Here is a 22,122-nt window from a genome sequence, read left to right as displayed (position 1 = left end):
TCCTCCACCTCCAGTCGTTCAATGCTCGTTTTTGTCGTCATCGAACCTCCTTCAACAGTAACGTCAGGTGTCGGCGTGCGTCTCCTCCACCTCCGACATGCATCTCTTCCACCTCCGCCCGTTCGTCAATCCTCCGGCATCTCCTCCACCAGTAACGACTGTGCTTAACCGCGTCTCTTCCACCTCCTACTTGTGCCTTTCAAGAGCATTCTTGATTTTTTTTTTTTCTTCCAGCATGAACTTCTAATATTTTTGGGAATAGAAGTACTTAAACCGGCTAAATTAAAACCAATTACAATCGGTCAGATGAGATCGTTAATCAAGCAATAACTCTGCTGATTAATTTAACAATGTTTAGGTTATTGGTAAAAAAAAAAAAGTGCTCTTTCGGATGTCAAAACAGGCTAAGCTAAAGGTGTTCACTGAATTTGTTTTTAAATAATGTGAGGTCGGGTATAATGAGAGTGAACTCCACTAGTTTATCATGAATTTGTGGAACTTGCTAGGCATCAACTATTAAACATCCATCACTGTTAACAAAGCTCAAGGTTAGAAGTTTTTTTAAAACTCGGGGAGATTGTTGAATAGTAAGGACTTATTTACCATTTATTTACCTTAGAAGGGGGATATTCCTCCTAGTTCTTTGTTGAAGCTATACTTTTTGCAGAAAAGAACGATGGTATCCGTGGCTTGAACTGTCATTTGCTTCCCTGTTGTGTCTAACTCCAAAGAAATCATCATCTTCATTATTTGGGTGCGGGCCGTGTGGCTGCCTGTTGAATTTGATTTCTTATTATTTTACTAAAAAAATTAAAATAATGTCACCAATGCTAAGTTGTCCACTGCCTTCCCCATAAATTTAAAGAAAAATAAGAAATTTCAGGCATTTCCAATCCTTGTGCAAATCTAGCAATCAATACAAACACGGAAACTAAAAGAGAAACTCTCTCTTCCTCACCCAAATCACCATGAAAGAAAAGTATAGAATACTTCCGTATTATATTTTCAAACACAAATGAAATCTTTACATCCCCAAAAAATCTCTGGAAAATCAAATCAAACCAAAAGGAAGAACAAAATAACCCATTAATGAGAAAGAAAAAAATTTCCATTCTTTACTCCCTCCCGCTTTCGCGTACAACTTCGCGTTCTTCAAGGTTGCTGGAGGCGTCAGAGATTTTTCCATCATCCGCGGCAGCGTGTTCATCGGCTTCCTATTCTCCTTGCGCAGAGCCGCGGAAGAGTCGGGGACCGACTGGACCAGAACGGAGGACCCTTTCCGCCGGCTGGGTGGCGCCGGAAAGCTGCCCTGAAACTTGGGCGGGGATAGCTTGGGCTTCGGTTCTTACTGTCTCATGTTTTTCATCCGCAGTTTTGTTTCTCGTAGTTCGGCGTAAGCTTTGGTGAGGATCGATGACGACAGGAGGAGACGCACGTCGGAGAGGTGGAGGGGACGACATGCTGGAGGTGAAGAACCACAGCTGGAAGGAGAGAGAGAAAATGAGGGAGAAGGTCTTGGGTGGGTAAACAAATCCTTGGACCGCGTAAAACAAATTAAAATAAATATTTCAAAATCCTACTGGAAAACTAATGATTTGATGTTCGCCCCCTTTAATTTGAGGGGGGGTTACGTTCACCCCCGTTAAAAGGGGGTGAACAAAATCGCACTCGAAAAGGATGGCCTTGTCTTAATTAAAGTAAGGCATAACCTTTTGTCCATTCCTAACTAGCCGTAATCTAATGAATGTAAGTTAAGTTATACTAGAGATATATTTGTGTTAAGAGGCCATTCTTTCTTGTTACTTAAGACTAACTTTAAGATTAATAGAAAGGATATTTGGGTTTTGAGTGGAGTCGTGGTTTCACAAACTCAAAATTGGGGGCAATAAAAGGGGTTTGTATGAGGGAGGATTAAGGGAAAAAGGGTGGCGTTGTCTTAAATTAAAGTAGGGGATAACCTTTTTTCCATTCCTAGCTAACCATAATCTAATGAATATAAGTTAAAAGTTATACTAGAGATATGCACTTATGTTAGAGGCCATTCTTTCTTGTTATTTAGATTAATAATAGAAACAATCTTTGGATTGAGACGAGTAATGGTTTCACAAACTAAAAAAATGAGGGCTCCAAAGGGTTTGTATGAGGAGGATTATGGGGAAAAGGGTGGCCTTATCTTTAATTAAAACAGGGCACAACCTTTTGTCCATTCCTAGATAGCCATAATCTATTGGATTAAATGGAAGTAAATGTCTTGATTACCATTGTAATTAAAAAAGGATAATTAATTAAGGCTGTTGGGAACTTAGATGCATGAACCCAACACATTTTTTTATCACAATATTTTGTAAAAAAGAAAGACAAAACAAAAATGACAAGTATTTGTTTAAGTTGACAAAATAATAAATATTTAGTTCTATTATATATAATTTATTATATTAATTAAGTATCACAATTACGGGTGTTCATTCAATTCAAATCGAACCAAGATCAAGAATCTTAAAAGTGCTAGATTAAAGGCTAGATCAGTCAAGTTTTAGTTGGTTCTGAGTTTTTTTTTTTTAATATAAAATTTTTAAAAAATACGTATATATATATTTCATCCTGACAAAAAATTTATAAAAAATCTAAATAAGAATTGTTTACACATTAATAATATTATATATTTATTATTAGTAAATAACCTTATTTATTTTCAACCAATTTTTAGTTTCGGACCAATCCTAAATAGAACAAAATACTAATGAAGAACAAAATTGGGTTTTAACTAATCTTTTCCAGAGTCAAATTTAAACACTACTAATCCAGATATATATATATATATGCATACTCATATATTGATATGACACTAACTAAAATTACAAGAATACTTCTATGCGCTAGTAGCCTCGCTCGCCACGTGAATTGTCCGAGAGATTGACACGTGCCAAGTCAGCAATCCAGTGTAGAGTTCAAAAAATCTGGCTGAACGGCGAGACCCATTCCATCTTGACTGGGGTCCTTAGGAGTCGTGTCCACTCATCTCGGATTTTATCTCGGGTACCTCAAAATGAGCCCACCTATAAAAAACAAAGGTCATCATTAAATATAAAAAGCTCTTTAACTTTTACATTTATAACGACTTGCATTTATTCTATTGATTTGGGCGTTAGAGTTCATCTCGGGGACCCTAGTCCTGTCACTCCGTTGTCTTGCAGGTTCTATCACCGAGGTCCAACATTACCAAATCTGAGGTTCTATTCTCGAGATCCATTTACAGAAATGACATGTGGTGGTTGATCCCAAAAATCATCATCATAAATATTTATATATATATATATATATGAGGTTGCTCTAGCTCACTCTTTTTAACTTTTACTATGATTTAATTTAATATTATTATATCTTGTTTAATCTCACGAACCTAACAATTACTTTTAACTAAAACTCATAATTTTACAAAAAATTAGATATAAAATATTTTTTTTAACTTTTACAAAATAAAAAGCCTAACATATTTATACATTATTATCCCTATTATTATAACATGCATAAACGCAAAAACATGGTTGAATTAGTAAAGTTGAAATGAATGAAGCAAAGGCCACAACTCTCTTGGAATATGCACATTATATATATATATATATATATATTTATAAAATGCAGAGACGTTCAAAATAGCACGAATTACTAGGGATTTATATATTACCCTAAGATATTGAAGGGTTATGGTTTCAAAGAGTATAAATGGCCACGCGTTTCCACATCATTAGACTAACTCTAATATATTTATATTTAAAACGTTATCCGAACAATTAAATTTGATATTTATAATGATATTTTATATTAATGTCTCGTATTATGTGTTATATTAATATAAATATATAATATATTAATAAAAAATAATTTATTATGAATGAACGAACACTCTTTTTAAAGTTTCAAAAAGATTTTCCACTCACAAAATTGCATGCACTTGAACTTTTTTTTTTTTTTTTTAAATTGGGTGCGTGGGGGCACTATCACCACCATCCCTTCTTTATTTATTTTGTTGTTTTTTTCCTTTATATATATATATATATATATCGCATGAGAAGTTTGAGGCCTTGGAGAGACCAAATTTTGTCTTTTATCTCTTATTATTTTTTTTATTTTGTTTATTTCTTCCAAATTCTAATGATATAATTATGTGATTAATCTCATCTTCAAATTTGTCCTCATATATAAACAAATACCAAAATAATAGTTTTGTGACCCATCAACAAATTGGGCTATTTCCTAAACCTAGGAACAAAAGCCCACTCCTCATGGGCTTTCAAATTGACTAGTTTCCCTCTAGATCAATACATCCAGCCATATTGTCTTCTTAGTGTTTAGGGCCGGCTGAAGGTTGAATGCGGCCTTCATTACACTCGTCCATTTGATGATATATTAATTGTAGAAGTGATTACATGCTTTCAAAATACCTTATTCTTCATGCTTTACCTTTTTCTTTTTTTTTTTGGAGAATAAAAATGTACTTATACTTTCACGCTTTTTTTATTTAAATATTTAAAATTTTTATTATTTTAATTACACTCTTAACTTAAACTACACAATTTCAAGTTATTTGTACGTTTAAAATTTTTTATTATTTCAATTATAGCCCCTGAAATATACTTAATTTATTGTTATTAATAAATTTATCGAGCTGTGTAAAAAAGTTAAAATTACATAATTCAAAGATATAATTAAGTATAACAAAAAAATTAAGTGTATAAAATAATATATATATAAGTACAAAGACTAAAATATATATTTAATCTAAAATACATGTTGATAATATGAACTTCAGTCCAAAACATATTACAATAACAAGAACCAAATCTCTTCAATATTCTACTATGCATGGTAAGCCACAAATTTGCCGAACTATGCAATTGATTCAAAATTACATAGTTTAAAGTTATAATTCAAACAATAAAAAGATCAAGTGTATAAATAAATAAATAAAAAATGTATAAGTACAAAGATTAAAATATATATTTGGCCAAAAATACTTGTTGACAATATAAACGTTAGTCTAGATTAGATTATAATGACAAGAACCAGATGTCTTCAATATTCTGCTATGCATGGTAAGCTACAAATTTGTCGAGCTATGCAATTAACTCAAAATTACATAGTTCAAAGGTATAATTTAAACAACAAAAAGATCAAGTGTATAAATAAAAAAAAAAACATATAAATACAGAGACTAAAATATGTATTTGGCCTAAACTACTTATTGACAATATGAACTTCAGTCCAAAATAGATTATAATGACAAGAACCAGATGTCTTCAATATTTTGCTATACATGGTAAGCTACAAATTTGTCGAGTTATGCAATTAACTCAAAATTACATAGTTCAAAGGTATAATTCAAACAACAAAAAGATCAAGTGTATAAAAAAAAAAGAGTATAAGTACATAGATTAAAATATGTATTTGGTCTAAACTACTTGTTGACAATATAAACTCTAGTCCAAAAAGATTATAATGACAAGAACAGATGTCTTCAATATTTTGTTATGCATGGTAAGCTACAAATTTGTCCATCTATGCAATTAACTCAAAATTATATAGTTTAAAGGTATAATTCAAACAACAAAAAGATCAAGTGTATATAAAAAAAAAAAGAACATCTAAGTACGGAGACTAAAATATGTATTTGGCCTAAAGTACTTGTTGACAATATGAACTTCAATCCAAAACAGATTACAATAACAAGAACCAGATGTCTTCAATATTCTGCATGGTAAGCTACAAAACCTTGAAGAACACAGAGTTCAATCATACAAAGACAGGGCCAATCTTCTGCAACAGACGTATTCAAGCAAACCCAGTTGATATAATTGTAATATAGAAGCTTTTGTAGCCAACCCACATATACATGTATATATATATATATATATATATGGACAAGACAGCAAGTATTTTGAAGATCAGTTATGAGCTTCTAGGAAACCCTGGTACCGGGAAGGTCAATCCAATGGAGTGAAAGCTCCACTTCACCACATTCCACATTTCTCAATCTGAGGCATAGATCTTGAGAAATCCTCCCATCTGTCCAGATGATGCGGCTTTCTTCTGCTAGGCAGTTTCCCCGGGTCGGAAACACTCTGTCAACTACGGTGCCGGCTGGAAGGCCTTGCAACTCCATTTTCATGGCTTCCATGAAGGATTTAATGTCGAACTCTGCATCTCCCATTTTGTCATCTTTGCTGAATGTGTCGTGGTCATACACCGTCTGCATCCAGAAAAAAGATGAAGACTATGAGCATACAAGGGAACCGATTAGAAAGCTATAAGAAACCATGTTGTACGATCATAAACATTTAAGCAATTCTCTCAACTATGCCAAATTTTATTGATTTTGTTGAGAATCCCACATCGCCTCCACAAGGGAGACCTACACTATATATAAGAAGGAGAATTCCTCCACCTATTAAGCTAGCTTTTTAAGTTAGAATTCTACCTCTAACTTCTCACATGATATAAGAGCTAACCCTTAGCTGTCGTGGTCATGGGCATGTATTAGTTATTGGAGAAGTTTCGGCATGGGGGGAGTGTTGAGAATCCCACATTGCCTTCACATGGGAGACCTGAGCTATATATAAGGAGGAGGATCCCTCCACCTGTTAAGCTAGCTTTTCATCTTGGAGTTCTACCTCTAACTTATCACAGATTTAATTCAAGTTAAACATTTAATCCAAGAAAATGTATTTTGTAAAAAAAAAAATTAAGTCCCAGATTCAAGCTTCTAGTATCTGTTCAGGTTCTGCTGTTCATTCTAATGAAGAACCCCAGAGAGAGACACAGAGAGAGAGCATTACACGAGATATCCTAGCAGTTTGGCAGACGAGCCAAGGGTGATGACTGCAATCATTTGCTTAGGGGAATCGAGATCGTATACAATTTGTAAAAGAAAAGGTATATTGTTGCTTCAATGAGAAATCACTATACAAATTAGATTTAACATTCCAGATTGATTCACCACACCTCCCTTTAAAAAGGTTGAGATCGTCATGCCAAATTCTGATCGATTTCCTCAAATGTTGCTTTCTTTAAGCAGCTTAGAAGAATGATAGGGTGTGTATTAAATGAGGGTTTAATGCCCTCCTACAGGGAAGGTCAGACACAAAGCACGCAGAGGAGGCCGAAGGAGATTTGTGAACGCCACATTGGCCCTCGTGAGATCATATTTAAAATGTTGAGGGTTGACCTGAGCCCTAACTTTTTCCATTTTGCCATGCTCCTAGAGGCTACTATTGAACTAAACCAATGATAACACTAGAAACTGCACGTTGCAATATTCCAAATTTGTTAACATGCCGTCATCACTTTGAGATTAGAAAAGATCAAATTTTTCACCCCCACCAATTTGCTTGATGTAGCATTTTCTTTCTAAATTCCACCAAACACATAATTGAATTTAATGTTGGAGCATCAACTGGATATGTAATGGTGTCAATATCCACGATCCAGTTTCCTGACAAGGTAAATTCTATTTAAGCATCTGTATCTTTCTTGGCTCTGTGGAGACTATTTCAGAGCTTTTGCAGTTGCTAATATGGATAATAAATTAATGACAACAGAAATATAGCGAAGATTAAGATCCTCTAATTCATCTTTGGCATCAATATCTCAACAAGCAGATGCAAATAGCAGAAACAAAGAAAGTTGATGCCCAGCACACCAAAGTGGGGAATATTGCTGGAGACCAGAAAGAAGAAAGCTTAAAACAACAATAATCCCAGGGAAGTCAGAACAAAGAATGAGAACAAACTTGAACTTTAATAAACTCACTCAAGCTACAAATCGGAGGATAAAAATTCAAAGATGGTAGTACCTTATGTGTAGACATAAGGTCGTACTTTTCCTTAAAGTTCGGGGGAAAAGACAAATAATTGAAGAAATATCAGTTCCAATCTAGATATTTGCCTAAAATCAGATATAATACTAGGTTAATTTAGTAGAATTGAGAATCTCAAAACCTGAAATGCATGGGATACAACTTGACCCTTGTCAGGAAGAGTCCCAAAAGAGTTTCAAGCTTGTTCCTCAACTTGTTTTTCTCTTTCATAAAACAGCCCACTTATCATTCACGCACTCTGTTTGATCAATGATACCAACGATCAACCCCTAGCAAACCCCAAACCTTCGCTCTGCTGTCTAGATTTTGGTTTAACCATGGACCTCCAAGAATTAGCAATCCTAAACTTTCCAGAGTCTCTGATGTAAAATACCCAGCTACCTACCATTTGATTACTGACCAATGCAAAACATTTTAATACCAAATATTGAAGCCTCTTTCTGGATCATAGTTAAACCATCACCGATGCTATTCCGAGCTTTCTAGTATAGTCGTGCATCAAGATTTAGAGAATGAAAAGGATACTAGAACCTTGAAGTTATCCAAAGAGCCTCATCGTTTCATACTGCAAGCACAGCATCAAAGCCATCTAAAACTATTTTGAGTTATTAATTTAGTTTATCTTCTGGAATATAAAAACCCAACCAGAATAAGACAGTTATCTCTTTATATATACATATATATATATCGTATATGTTTTTGATAAGTAAATTATCTCAATCTATCTCAATATACCTTTGGATGTTCTTATTGATGTCTTTCCTCCAATTGTTAGTACTTTATACCAGAATGTGGAGTTTTTTCACAAGCACGGAAACAACAAATCTATCTTCTAAAACTATTAAAAGAAACTTCCGTAAATCTGTAGTGAGCAGGGTTCATCTCATATTCCTGAAAGGAGTAACTAATCCACATACCAGATTGATGGGAACATTAGGATCTGAGATGGAAAGAGTTAAATCTTCATTCCATTCGGGATTGACATCCTTCTTTATTACGCGAGTCCTCAGTTTCTGCAACAAATTAAATTTCAAGCTTCATGAAACATATTAAATCAACAAGTGAAAAGGGGAAGCTAAACACAATAAGAAAACGTTTAAAGTAACCACAGTTTTAGATTGTTGTATATCAGAAGCTGTGTAATGACAGCTTACACAGTGCGTGCAAATTGAATCATTAAAAAACAATAGCAAGTAATAGTTCTTGATTAGGGAAAACCTTTGTCAGCTCCAAGGAATGTGCTACACTCCTAAATTTGCATATAGTTCCAAAAGAAAGCTAAAATACTCAAAACATACTGTACTAACTAAATTTTCAATTTCAAAGTCTACGCACTGTTTTGTTGGTCCTGAGGAAGTTTCTGTAATCAAGTGTGCACGTCAACTTAGTAGTCACTTCGGAAAAGTTCTTTTTCTTGAGCATTAGTAGCTTTTTTCACTGGCACAAACCGCTCATCTCTTGCACTTATTAATTTTAATCCTGTCAGTGCGATGAATGAACTCAAAAGCTTCAAGCTCCAGGCCTCTCCAGATTAAAGTCCAATTTTCCTAATTTCACCAATTATTTTCCCATAGAAATACACAAAACTTCCTGCCTTTGATGGGTTGATTACAAAATACAAGATTTGATTGCATTCATGCTGACAGCCCTTGATTTACAACAAACAAAGTGATAGGATTCAGTTGAATCAAATAACCACCTTTTCCACATAACATGATTGTTAAGTAGATTTTTCATGATTTTGCTCATAAAACCATATGCCATAGCAAGCATTAAAAGTTCCCCGTGAAGAAAGAACATATATAATTGAAGTCTGAAATGGAAGACATGAAAAATGCTGCAAACCCGATGCATTAAGAATAAGAACAGAAACATGTCAAGCTTCTATCCCACCATGTGAGGTTGGATACATGAATTTTAGCTTTCTAGTCATTTTTATCTATGGTCCTATCTTCTATAAGGTCTTTACCACTAATATCATACCTAAGTGTCTCCCACCAAGTTTTCTTAGTCTTTTGATGCACCAAGAAGCAGTCAAAATCATTGCAACCCAATTGCCATAAACCAAATTGACAGACAAAAAGAAACCCATAAAAAGATTCAGCAAAAGCAATCACAGGAAATCAAGAAACAATTTCATACATGCTTATAAACATGAACACTCCATGACTTTATCCTACTATGTGAGATTGGTTACATGAATTATAGCTCTCTAATAATTTCTATCTGTGATCCTATCTTCTGCAGGGCCATTATAGCTGACATCATCACCTAAATGTCTCCCACAAAGTTTCCTCGGTCTTCCTTTGATGCATCAACAAGCAGCCAAAATCATGGCAAACCCAATTATTGTCAACCAAATCAACAAACAAAAGGAAACCCATAAAAAGATTCAACGAAAGTAATCACAAGAAATCAAGAAACCATTTGATTGATCGTTCATGTGGATATGAAGTTCATATATGTTTTAGATACCTGTTTGCCCATCTTGACGACGATGTAAGGATCACTGGTTCGGACGTCGCGGACGGCGAGGTTGATCCCGCGCTTGACGCGAATCCGGAGGAGGCCCAAGAGGTTATCCATGGATGATGACCCTGATGATCCTCCTCTTCTGTGTAGCGGTATAGGGGAGCACCCAAAGCCTCCCTTCCTCGGCGATTCCATCTAATTCTGAACTCTTTCTTCCCTTTTATACATTATTTAATTAATAATTGTAGCAATCAAACGGGCAGTCAGTTCAATTGCCCCCGACTCCGAAACTCCAGCCCGGCAAAGCAATCCAGTCCACAACCTGGGTCAAACAAATAAACAAACAGGTAGTGCGCATCAATTAATAAACTTGGTAAATGACCCGAAACGACAAGCGGGTCCCAGATATGACAAGAAATCTAATTTCCTTTTCTTTTTCTTATCCTCATTGTACGGAGGAATGGTTTGATTCATATACTTGCCAGCTGCGCTCACGTTGTGGATGCTCGACGATTCTGTCGCGGGTGTGTGTTGCTGTTTGCGGAATTGGGGGCGAGAGAGAGAGAGAGAGAAAGAATGAATCAATGAAGATTACAAGGTTGAAATGCCGAGGAGGAATGGAAGCTGGAGCTTCGGGGGTGACTGTTTGTGCTGAATTGAACGGCTGGCCGGCTCAGGCTGACCGGTTCAAGGAAGATAGAAAACTGACTCAAAACACACCATTGGTTAAACCCTTTTCTCCCCCATCTAATTAGGTTCCTAAATGTTTTATTATATGTCTTTAAATTATTTAATATATATTTATAATAATAAAATAGATATATTATTTGAGGTACGTGTTGAATGATTTAGAGACAATATCACATCTTATGTCACTATCAAGTCTCATTCTAACTTTAATTATTTACCCATAAAAGATAAATTTGTTATAATACTTTGATTATAAATTAATAAATATAGGCAGATAACCATTTTTATCTATCTATATTTATATTATTATATAAATAATAGTATATTTGGATGTTATGAGATCGTATCATTAAAGTATTTTTCTAAAATAATTTTGTATATCTCACTTAAAAATAAAAAATAATTACATTAGCAAGATTTAAACTAATGATATTTAAATAACAATTAATTTTTTAGTGATATATTTACATAAAAAGATTTTTTTTAGTTATACGGTACTATTTATTATTTATTATAATCTTTTAAGTAAATTTTCATGACGTGATAATAATATTATATATAAATAACTATAATTATGAAAAACGATTTCATTAAGCATTTTACCATAGGCATGCAGGATTGATGAGCTAACTAAGAGGCTGTTTGGCTTAGCGGTTTTTTCTATAACTTTTAAGTTATTTAGTTTTCAAGTTAAAAGTTAGATAGTGTTTAAGTTGATAATGTGTTTAGATAAATATACTTTTAAGTTATCAATTAATATTTATGTGTTTGGTTTGAAAGAGCTAATAAATTATTAAAACTTGATAAAAAGATCAAAATAGACATGATATTGAATGATGTAAAATTTTATTATTAAATTTACATAACTATTAAAAATATATTAATACAATAATACTATATATTATATATGTTATATATAATAATAATATATATTATTGTTGTTTCATATATAAATATATACACTATATATATATATCTACGGACCTGCACCAGCGAGAAGAACAAGGTGATGGCGCGACCCACCGACGACGGCTTGAAGCGGCTATGCTGGACGACGCCAACGATGGAACTGGAGAATGGACGATGGCGACGACTAATCTGGAAGAGGGGCGACTGCGAGGGTGGATCTATGAAGGAGGGGCAATGACGGATCTACGAGGGAAGATGGAGAAGAAAGGAAAGCTGTAAATATTCAAAGTGTTTGAGGGTAAAATAGTAATACCCTTAGTCAACGCAATAGCTTCTTTCGCAGAAGCTGGGGGGTACCAGCTTTCCTCAAACGCTATTATGGTGGTGTTTCAACTATCCAGCTTTTAAGCTAATTTAGGTTGCCAAACACTTCATCCAAAATCGTTGCTTAGCTGAAAAGCTGGTTATGCAGCTTATAAGCGGTCAAACCGCTAAGCCAAACAACCTCTAAATATGTCAACTCTTTCTTAAGATATCTTTCGGGCGTTCAAATTTTGATTTGATTGAAAAATTAGTCTGGACTCGTGCGATTTCAAATTGATTGAAATGTGATCTGGCTAGTTCTCGATTCAAATTTTTACTTTAATCGATTTTCTATCCATTCTAGTTCACAAACCAATCTAAGATTGAATATCGATTTGAAAAGATAATATTATTTATTAATAATAAATAATAATATAATATACATATAACATATTATTAATGTGTAAACTAGTTGATTCTTATTTAGGTTCTGGGACGAAAAATTTTGAATGAATAATATATATGTGTGTGTCGGCATTGTGCATATTTTATAAAATTTTATATTTTAAAAAAGAAAAAATTTAAGATTGTCTTTATTTCGTCCCAACCTTAATCGGTTTGATCTTTGATTCGAGATTCTTAAGAATCCTGATCTTGATCCAATATGGGTTAATCAAGACCAAGGATGATTGATGATCCCATTACTATAAATTTTAAAATTTTTAGGATTTTAAGCATGTTTTGAAATTGTATAAAATTACTAATTTAAACATTTACTTAGCAAGTGATATAAACACGTGCTAACATGGCAATTTTCTAGTATCTCATTAGCTCCCACTCTCTTTTGGCATTACCTCTCTTTTTGGCATCTTTTTAGATCATTCTTCCTCTTCAATGATGTCTCTTTAGTTCCATCTATTTCTCTCTCCAACATTATCTAACTCATTCTCTTTCTCTTTGATTGTATCACTTTTCTTTTTGACTTCTTATACATCTCATCCAACCATGCCCCATCTCTTTCTAGCATTTCTTGAGCTCCATCTCTCTTTCTTCGATTGTGTCACCTTAGCTCTACGTGGTGTCTTCGGTCTCCCACTTTGTCAAATTGGTATCTAATTTTCTTATTGTTATAATTATAATTTATTATTTTAATATACTTAAAATTCACTTCTCACATGTAAAGTAGAAATCTCCCACTTCTGAAACCTTTATATTTGGTCTATTTTTAAACTATTTTCATTATTTTTATCATATATTTAATTGTTGTAAAATGCTAATTTTTAAAAGGATAAATTTCATTAACACTTTTGAGATTTAATTAAACTCCATTAAACTTCTCTTTTGCTGTTATTTTACTACTTAATTTTATAATAAAGTCAGTATAAAAAACTAACTAATAAAATGTCCGACAATCAAAAAAAGCACAAAATGTGATCGAACAAAAGCCCAAATCAGGAGGAATATAAGAATAATTTATCCTTACAGGATAGGCCGATGTCTATTTTCCTAAACATATGGGTTTTAAATGCAAAATTGATAATTTTAGAGGTACAAGTGAAATTAATCCTTACTCAAAGGAACATATGCATTTATTTCTTTAATTAAGATATTAAAAGAAATCAAATAAGCTCCCAATCTTGGTGGTGAAAGGCACTATATATATGTGTGTGTTGGAACAGAAAGCAAACACATTAAAGAACCTTCGAGGTACTTTCTCCTTTTTTTTTTTTAAGTCTTTTTATTTCTCATAAATTATATTTTCCATTTATATCACCTTTTTGATAATTGTATTTTTCTTTTTTTTTTCTTTTAATTTGAATTTTAATATGTGCTTAACTTTATTAAATTCTCTATTTTTTAGTAATTTTTTTGCACGAGATATAAATTAATTGATACATGCCACGTTATTGTAGAAATTTATAAGTATCGAGAAACATGTATTCCGACGGCGATCTTCAAGTGATCAATGATGAGGGGCTATGAGTAACTGATAAGATTGGAGGCAATTGACTGAGGATGAGGTAACAAGTAAGAACATTGTCGGTTGACTTAATAGAAAAAAAAAATTAGAAATAGCGAATGGTCGATTGTCAAATCAATAAGGTGATGGATGATGACGGCAATGGCAAGAGCATAATGGCGATGGCAAGGGGAAATGACCGGCGAAGGCAAATTGATGGCGAGGCAAGGTTACAGTCATGGTTCAACTAACAAACAGAGGCTTTCCACGATGAAAAAATCCCAAACGAAAGAGAAAGGTAGCACGGATGCTGGTTGTGCGTCGGTCGTGAAAAAACCTCATGAGATATCTCTAGTAGACTTGTAAGTGGTAGTTGGGAACGATCAACCGAATGTGATGCTGATGACTGATCACATAGCCTGATGGATAATGGTTGTGTCATTAAGTTGCGATGGTATGTTGATCCTTAGACTTGAACTGACACTGTTGTTTTATATATTGTTGTGCGAGATTTGATATTGAGTTGAACTGAACCATCAAATTGAGAAGTGAGAACATTTATTTATGTGGTTCTGTATTATTGATATATAGAGACAGGTGTTGGGAATAAGATCCGTTGCCTTCATCGGTATTGGATGGGATGACCGTCTTATATGATCTATTATTAATGTGATAGGACAGTCCTTACTCAGGGTAAATTGAAAGTCAAGAAAGGTGTTTCCTAAGATGTCATCTAGTCACATTAATGAAGTCTGATACATAGTTACTGAGTTTGTGAGTTTATCATTCCATGACTCTTGGTTAGTCGGGACATTAGATGATGAAGGAATTATAGCACACGATAATTGTCAATTATAATAAGTTCACTTGAAGTGAGACTTTATTGTCACCTATACTGTCCTGAATCGTTGCTAGTAGCTATTTAGGAAATTTCATAATGTTGTCGAGATTTAGAGAAATTTTAGTGATGAGTCAAGGGGTTGACTGATATCGAAAATGGTTTAGGTATTATCTAACTGTTAGCAAGTAGTAAACTTAGAAAATAACACATTATATAGTGTTGCGTTTGATATCGACATCAGTGCCCGAAAAATCTCTAGAAAATGGTTAGTCAAAAGTTGACTCTTGACCTCTTTGCTAATAGTGCATAGTCAAAATGTATAGTGCATAGTGTGAAATTAATTATTAATTACATAGTAAAAGGCGGTGGATTGCAAATAGTGCACAATACATGGTGAAATCAATTATTGAATGTATAGTAAAATCAATTATTGATTTCATAGTAAAATTAATTAGTGATTATATAGTAAAATCAATTATTGATTACATAGTAACCAGGGGCGAGAAACATGAAAATGAATGGAATTGGGAGAAGAATAAAAGGGAAGGGGGAAGAAAAAAATTAATAAATAAAGAGGTAGGGCCTCTGCCCCTACGTCTCTTCTCTCTCCATCTCTTTCACCTTTCTGCTTTCTCTTCTTCTTTGTTCTTCCTCTGAAAATATCATAAAAATTATACGCATAATTGTTATGCGTATAATTTTGAAATACGAGCATCAATGATACGCAAATATTTTGTGTCTAACTCAAGAAGAGGTGATCAAAACAATATCTTGCTGCATACTAGATGTGGATAAACTAAAACCACTATAGCATAAGGTAGAAATGGTTTCAATACAGAAATTGTTTCTATACCCCAACCTTACATCGGACAATAAATATGCATTTATTTATGTATTCAATTGTTGAATATATATGTTACTTAAATACTCAATCTATGTATGACATATATATTATATTATACTGTGTGTATTTGATACATGGTAAAAATTTTATTTTTCCCTATACCGTTGTACTAGTGATTCCTTTTAAGAATGACAATCGACGACAAAAGTAACCTGTGGTTGGCTAAAAGTTGGCAGAGGCAGTTGGTCGACAATGACTGGGTCTGGGCAACTTGAAACCTAGCTAATGATGATGATGATATAGATTCAACAGCTGAAATCTACCAAATGTTAATGGTTTGATTCAATGATTTTAATATCAGTTTGTTACGAAATTGGATTAAATACAAATCATCAATTATACACACGAATAAAAAATTTAAAGCATAAAATTTAAATAAAAAAATCATAGGCAAAAAAAATAAAATATCAATAAGAAAGTATTGCTACAATAAAAGTGATATTGCCACACTGGTTCCCAGTAAGATGAACACCTATTTATAGATCTAAAATCATCTATAGATGTACATAGAAAATCTTATTTTGATCAAAAGATGATTTATGAAGATATTCATCCAAATGAGATAAATTCTATTTAAAATTAAATTTGATAACATCTTAATTACAGTCATATTCGAAATCCTAATATTAGTCAAATTAAGAAATCCAATTATATTAGGATTTTGAATCACAATTATCATATTAACTTAATCATTGTGCTAAGTTAAATGATCGATTGTTGTATAATTAAAGAGTTTAATGTTAAAAGATTCAAAGATACTACTTTGAATAATGCTTAAGAAAGATTTTTTAAAATATTTTCTTATAGTCGACAAATTTTTTTTAGAATATTTTATCTTATTAAATATATAAAGGATCATTGTAAAATGACATACGAAGAAGGAAACACATGACAATTAATGGTATCAACAAGATGATACTATTAATCATTTATTTATTACAATCTCAAAATAGACTTGATAAACAAACAATACAGTACTACAGGGACTGCACCGAAGCTGTTCGACAAAATGTCCGCAAGTAAGATCTTGCCCATAAGGTGTTCAAAGAAATGCCAGTGGAGGAAGTTGGGCATTTTTTAGTGTCAGTATCGCCTCGAATACAGGGAATCCGTCGGTAATTTCAATTGATACGTAGGATAAACATCTATTCCACTCATCTTGTTTAGTTAAATTAGAGTTATGTATTTTATCAACAATCTCATTCCATAAATATCTTTTTTCAAAGTAGTAAGCTTCCTTGATCTCAGTATAAGCCTGCAAAACACACACATAAAGTAAAGAATGTTATTCAAAGTTATGGCCGATTGAGTAGTTTCATAAAGATTGAGTTAACATTAATGCATAATAACTGATTCTAAACTCACCTTACATGGGTTGGACCAAGAGCTTCTTTTTTGCCGAGATAAACAACTGCATCTTCGGATCCAGGTCCAATGGGCCGCGCCCAATATTTCTCACCATATAAAAATGCCGCCCATGTAAAAATGCGGGCCGCTGCGCCCAAGATTTCTCACCATATAAAAACGCCGCCCACTGGCCATTTGGAAGGTCCCCAGTATGGAGCGGAGTAATAGTATCGCCAGTTGCATTGTAAATCAGACAGATAGTAGCTACATTCTACTGGGCCCCTGCCAAACTAAAAGCATATTCTTTAGTATTAACATACTTGTTTCCTGCATTCTCTTGTTAAGAGATATGCGTGATCCGTCTGTACGTGTTATAGGATTCCCCATATACTCAGAACTTCCCCGCCAATGTTTGGCTGGTAATTAATGGGGCCATCAGTTGCGTTCTCGAAAGGTACAAATAACAAGAGAGGGACTGCGCTATTTGTATAGAAGGAGTTCAGAGAGCCTTGTTATAGGCGAGATAAATTGTGATATTTTGATATTAAAATATCGTGATATATCGTTATTTGTTCATCCCTTCTCTCTCTCTCTCCTCTCTCCCCGCTCGTCTCGCTTGCAACCTCGTCTCCTCTCGCAACTGCAACCTTACCGTCTCTTGTCTCCTCGCCTCCTCATCGCTGCAACTTCCAGCAATCAATGACCACTCAAACCAATCGAGGTGCAATGGGCAGCAAACTGCAAGGGCGAGGCACAGAAATGAGGCGAGATAGAGGAGAAAGAGAGAGATAAAGGAGAGGAGAGGCGAGGCGAGAGAGAAAGACAGAGGAGGGGTAATTTAGTCATTTTATTATTCTATAAAGCTTTCTGTATATCCCTTTTTGTACAAATAATTTTATCCACAATAGAGACCCAGTTATGAAATAAGAGACAAATTAAGATATATATGTGATGGATTATAATTACATTGGAGATAGCAGTTCGACGAGCCAGAGCCTTGACATCAGGCTTCGGGACAACGAAGACCTTGTGGCCCTCAGTGGTGAGAGGGTAACTGGTTGCGGGCTTTTCGATGGCATCGAATGTCCAGCCGACGGCCAAGCCGGCCAGAATGCCTAAGTCAATGCCTGTCCCAATTGCGACCGCCGACCTCGGATATGCCGAGGGCGACGGCGAAACCAGCGACGTCAACCCAGGCGGCGTCAAGCACCGGACTCAACATAGCAGGTACGACCTTCGAGGGCCGGGGCTAAGTACAATCCTAAAGCCACCAAGCTTTCGCGAGCGAGCTTCTTCCCGCGTTGGTCCGGCAGGCCTGCCAACACGTCCCACGATATTACTATTAGCACCGCCGTCACAAGCAGCAACCCCGAGTTCGCTACTTTACCCACGCCATCCAAGACCTTTATTACTTTATTTTCCTTCAGAATTTTGTTGAACAGCTGTCATACGTGCAAAAAGATAAAATAAAAAATAATTAGCACAAGAAATGAAGATGGCAATATGGTTATGACTTATGTGGGTCAAAACTCTTGGTAATTTTATTTGATTTAAGTTTATTTATTTTATTTAGATAATATTAATGGATATTAGTAGGTTAGTTTGTTATTAGTGCTTTTCTATTTTTTAACTTTGTGGATTTGTTTTAGTATATTTAATAGACTCCTGAATTATATTAGTTATTATGAAGAATGAAGAAAATTATATTTCTCTATTGAATTTTTTTCCTATGGCTTTTTTGCTTTTCTTTTCACTGTAATTTGTAGTGGGTTTTCTTTTTCCTAAATTCCATCCTTATCAATGGTATTAGAGCTGGTTTCGACCATAGATGTAGTCCTAACTCAAATTGAGTCTAGGTTATTCCAAGTTCAGTCAACTCTCGAAAAGATGCATACTAAACTTCGATCCATCCCCAAGCTCTTGAATCTATCTTCTTCCTCTGCCAAGATCAACAGCGATAACACAGCTAGTGCTCGCTGTAAGATGGCAGCAACTCCTACGAAGGCGACCATGATAGCACCAATTCGAGTGCCGACAATCCAACAAGGGCCTTTTCGACAGCCTAGTAGTGGCAACCACAGTAGCTTCTGCAACAACAACGTCTATTGGTGTGCTTTTTAGGTGCTTTCTTCCACTCCTTCATTGGAAATATTAACTCACTGTATGGTTCTGGTGTATGGACCAAAAAGAAAAGTATTTTTCGGCCAAAAGATATCACTAGCAATTTTCTTCTGTCCTTGCGGACAAGGACAATTTTTAAAGGGAGAGAAATGATACATGTAAAAATGTAAAATAAAAATAATTAACATAGGAAATGGAGATGGCAATACGAATATGGCTATGTGGGTCAAGACTTGGTCATTTTATTTTATTTAAATTTATTTATTTTGTTTAGATAATATTAGTGGATATTAGTGGGTTAGTTTGTTGTTAATGCTTTCTTATTTTTTAACTTGGTGGATTTGTTTAAGTCTATTTAATTTAATAGGCCCTTGAATTGTATTAGCTATTATGAGGAATGAAAAAAATTCTCTCTCTCTTGAATCTTTCTCTTATAGCTTCTCTACTCTTCTTTTCACTGCAATTTGCAACGAGTTTCCTTCCCCCTAAATTCCATCCTTATCAACCTGCATCATCGTCGTCGTCATGTATTCATTCCTTCATATATAATAATAACTTCTGTTAGGTTTGAAATGCTATGACATACACTAAGAGGGGGTGAATTGGTATATAAATTTTTTTTTTCTTAAAAATTCTTTTGATAAAAAAGAGATGTCGTCTATGAAGACCACAGTTTTGTTGAACCTCAAAACCTTGAAATGGCACGATGAGATATCAACTATAGAAAGACAATCTCATCTTGACAATGGAGAACACAATATTGAAAAATATGAAATTTTTTTCAATGAAATGTTAAATTTATGAATCAAGTGAAAATATAGAGATGCTTGAAAAGATAAATAAACAAAGAACACAAGTACAAGATAACACAAATAATTTATAGTGATTTGGCTTAAGGCAAAACTAATCCACTATCTTAGCTCCTCACTAAGAATTTTGTAAACAATCCACTAAAACTCCTTCTATCACTCCGAATAGGCCCTCTAACAACAAACTAGAAAATATACAAACCTCCTATTTAGACAAGTAGGCCCTCTAGCCACTAAAGCTAGGAAAATAAGAATGATGCAAGTGAAAGAGAAATGCTAAGAGTTAATACTCTTAGTTACAATTTTTCTCAAAATGAAAACAAGGCTTAAAAATAAATTTACAACGATAGAATGAAGCCTTGGAGAGAAAAATACAACAATGAAAGCACAATCTCTTTACTACAACAAATTTTGGATTAAGAGACATTTAAAAATGCCTTAATAGATAATTTATTGGGGCATTTTAACTATTAGGGCACTAATAATAATGTCCAGTGTAATTGTGTCTCAAAAACGTATTGAGGCACTTACAAATGCCTCAAAAACAACTATAAATTTAAGTTTGTTGCGATACTTAAAAATGCCTCAAAAATCATTATAAATTTATTTTTCATATCCCCCACAAGGCCTTCTCTTAACTCTAACTTACTTCTCCTTCAGCTCGAACCCTGAACCTTTCATTCTTCTTACACACGCGTGATCACTTAATATATGTGCCTGTGTTTATTTTATAGTATATCTAAGTTTCATTAGAATTATTCTATTGGGGCACTTAAGATTTGTCTATTAGGGCACTTCATCATGTCTTGTTAGAATTATTTTAACGGGACATTTCAAAAATTATGCCCTATTAGATTTATCTATTAAGGCACTTATATTTGTCTATTAGGGCATTTTATTATCGTGCCTCATTAGAATTGTTTTATTGGGGCACTTCTTTAAATTGTGCCTTAAAATGGTATTTTATAAGGCACTTAATTGTTGTGCCTCATTAAATTTATTGTATTGGGGCATTTTTTTAGATTGTGCCTTAAAATGATATTTTAGAGGACACTTTCTAAAAAATGCCCTAAAAAAGATGTCTCAACAAATCATTTTTGTTGTAGTGCTTGTAAACTCGAATAAAATGATTTATAATATTTAGATCAACTCGTTCCCATCCATTAGCCTCTTCTTGATCATTCTTGAGTTGTATTTATAGGCATCTCAAAAGATCTAAGAGAAAACTAGTCGTTTGTGACAATTGGGATTTGAAAAACTAGCCGTTATGATTTCTGCAAAGAGACTTAGTCAACAGATAAAAATAATTAGTCGACGGAATCAGAAAAAATAACAAGCTTGGTAGACAGACAAAATAAGTTGGTGGACTAAGTTATAAAAACAACAAAACACTTAGTCGACCAAGAGATAAATAACCATGGCACTTAGTTGACCAAGGCTATTATTTTGTCAATAGACTTAAGGAGTTAGTTGACCAACTCAGCACATAAGCATGATTAGTCGACAAACCTTATAACTTAGTTAACCAAGTTAGAAACAAGCATACTGTTGGTCGACAGAGCCTATAGCTTAATCGACCAAGTCAATATATCTGTTCTGTTAGTCGACAAAGTAAGAGAGTTAGTCGACAGAGTGAAGGCATGTAGTCGACAGTGCTCATTTTCTTTAATTTATATTTTGTCTTTCATTTACTTTAATACATAAATGTAAATAAGAAAGTACTTCCCATTTGGATTCAATAAAAATATCAAAAAAATTAAAATTTATAACAATAAGAAAATAGAATTTTGATTTTACTACAAACTTAGGATTTAACAAATTTACCATTATCAAAATACATACATTCTATTTATTGAAAAATTTATTAAAAATCATTTTAACAACAATGAATAC

At 33.8% G+C, this 22,122-nt stretch overlaps 1 protein-coding gene across 1 annotated transcript; it reads right to left on the bottom strand.

Moving 5' to 3' along the window:
* Positions 1-5,648: 5,648 nt before the first annotated feature.
* Positions 5,649-10,951, bottom strand: LOC127794017 (protein C2-DOMAIN ABA-RELATED 4-like). Its single transcript, XM_052324876.1, has 4 exons — positions 10,828-10,951; positions 10,349-10,667; positions 8,791-8,886; positions 5,649-6,247 (listed from the first exon to the last, which is right to left on the bottom strand). Exons 2-4 carry the CDS (start codon positions 10,538-10,540, stop codon positions 5,957-5,959), a joined length of 579 nt encoding a protein of 192 aa, XP_052180836.1. The 5' UTR covers positions 10,541-10,667; positions 10,828-10,951; the 3' UTR covers positions 5,649-5,956.
* Between the last annotated feature and the right edge of the window lie 11,171 nt (positions 10,952-22,122).

Source organism: Diospyros lotus, chromosome 2 (assembly GCF_014633365.1).
Source record: "Diospyros lotus cultivar Yz01 chromosome 2, ASM1463336v1, whole genome shotgun sequence".
Classification (NCBI taxonomy): Eukaryota; Viridiplantae; Streptophyta; class Magnoliopsida; order Ericales; family Ebenaceae; genus Diospyros; species Diospyros lotus.
Note: the sequence above shows the minus strand (reverse complement) of the source record. Positions and strands in the feature narration are given on the sequence as shown.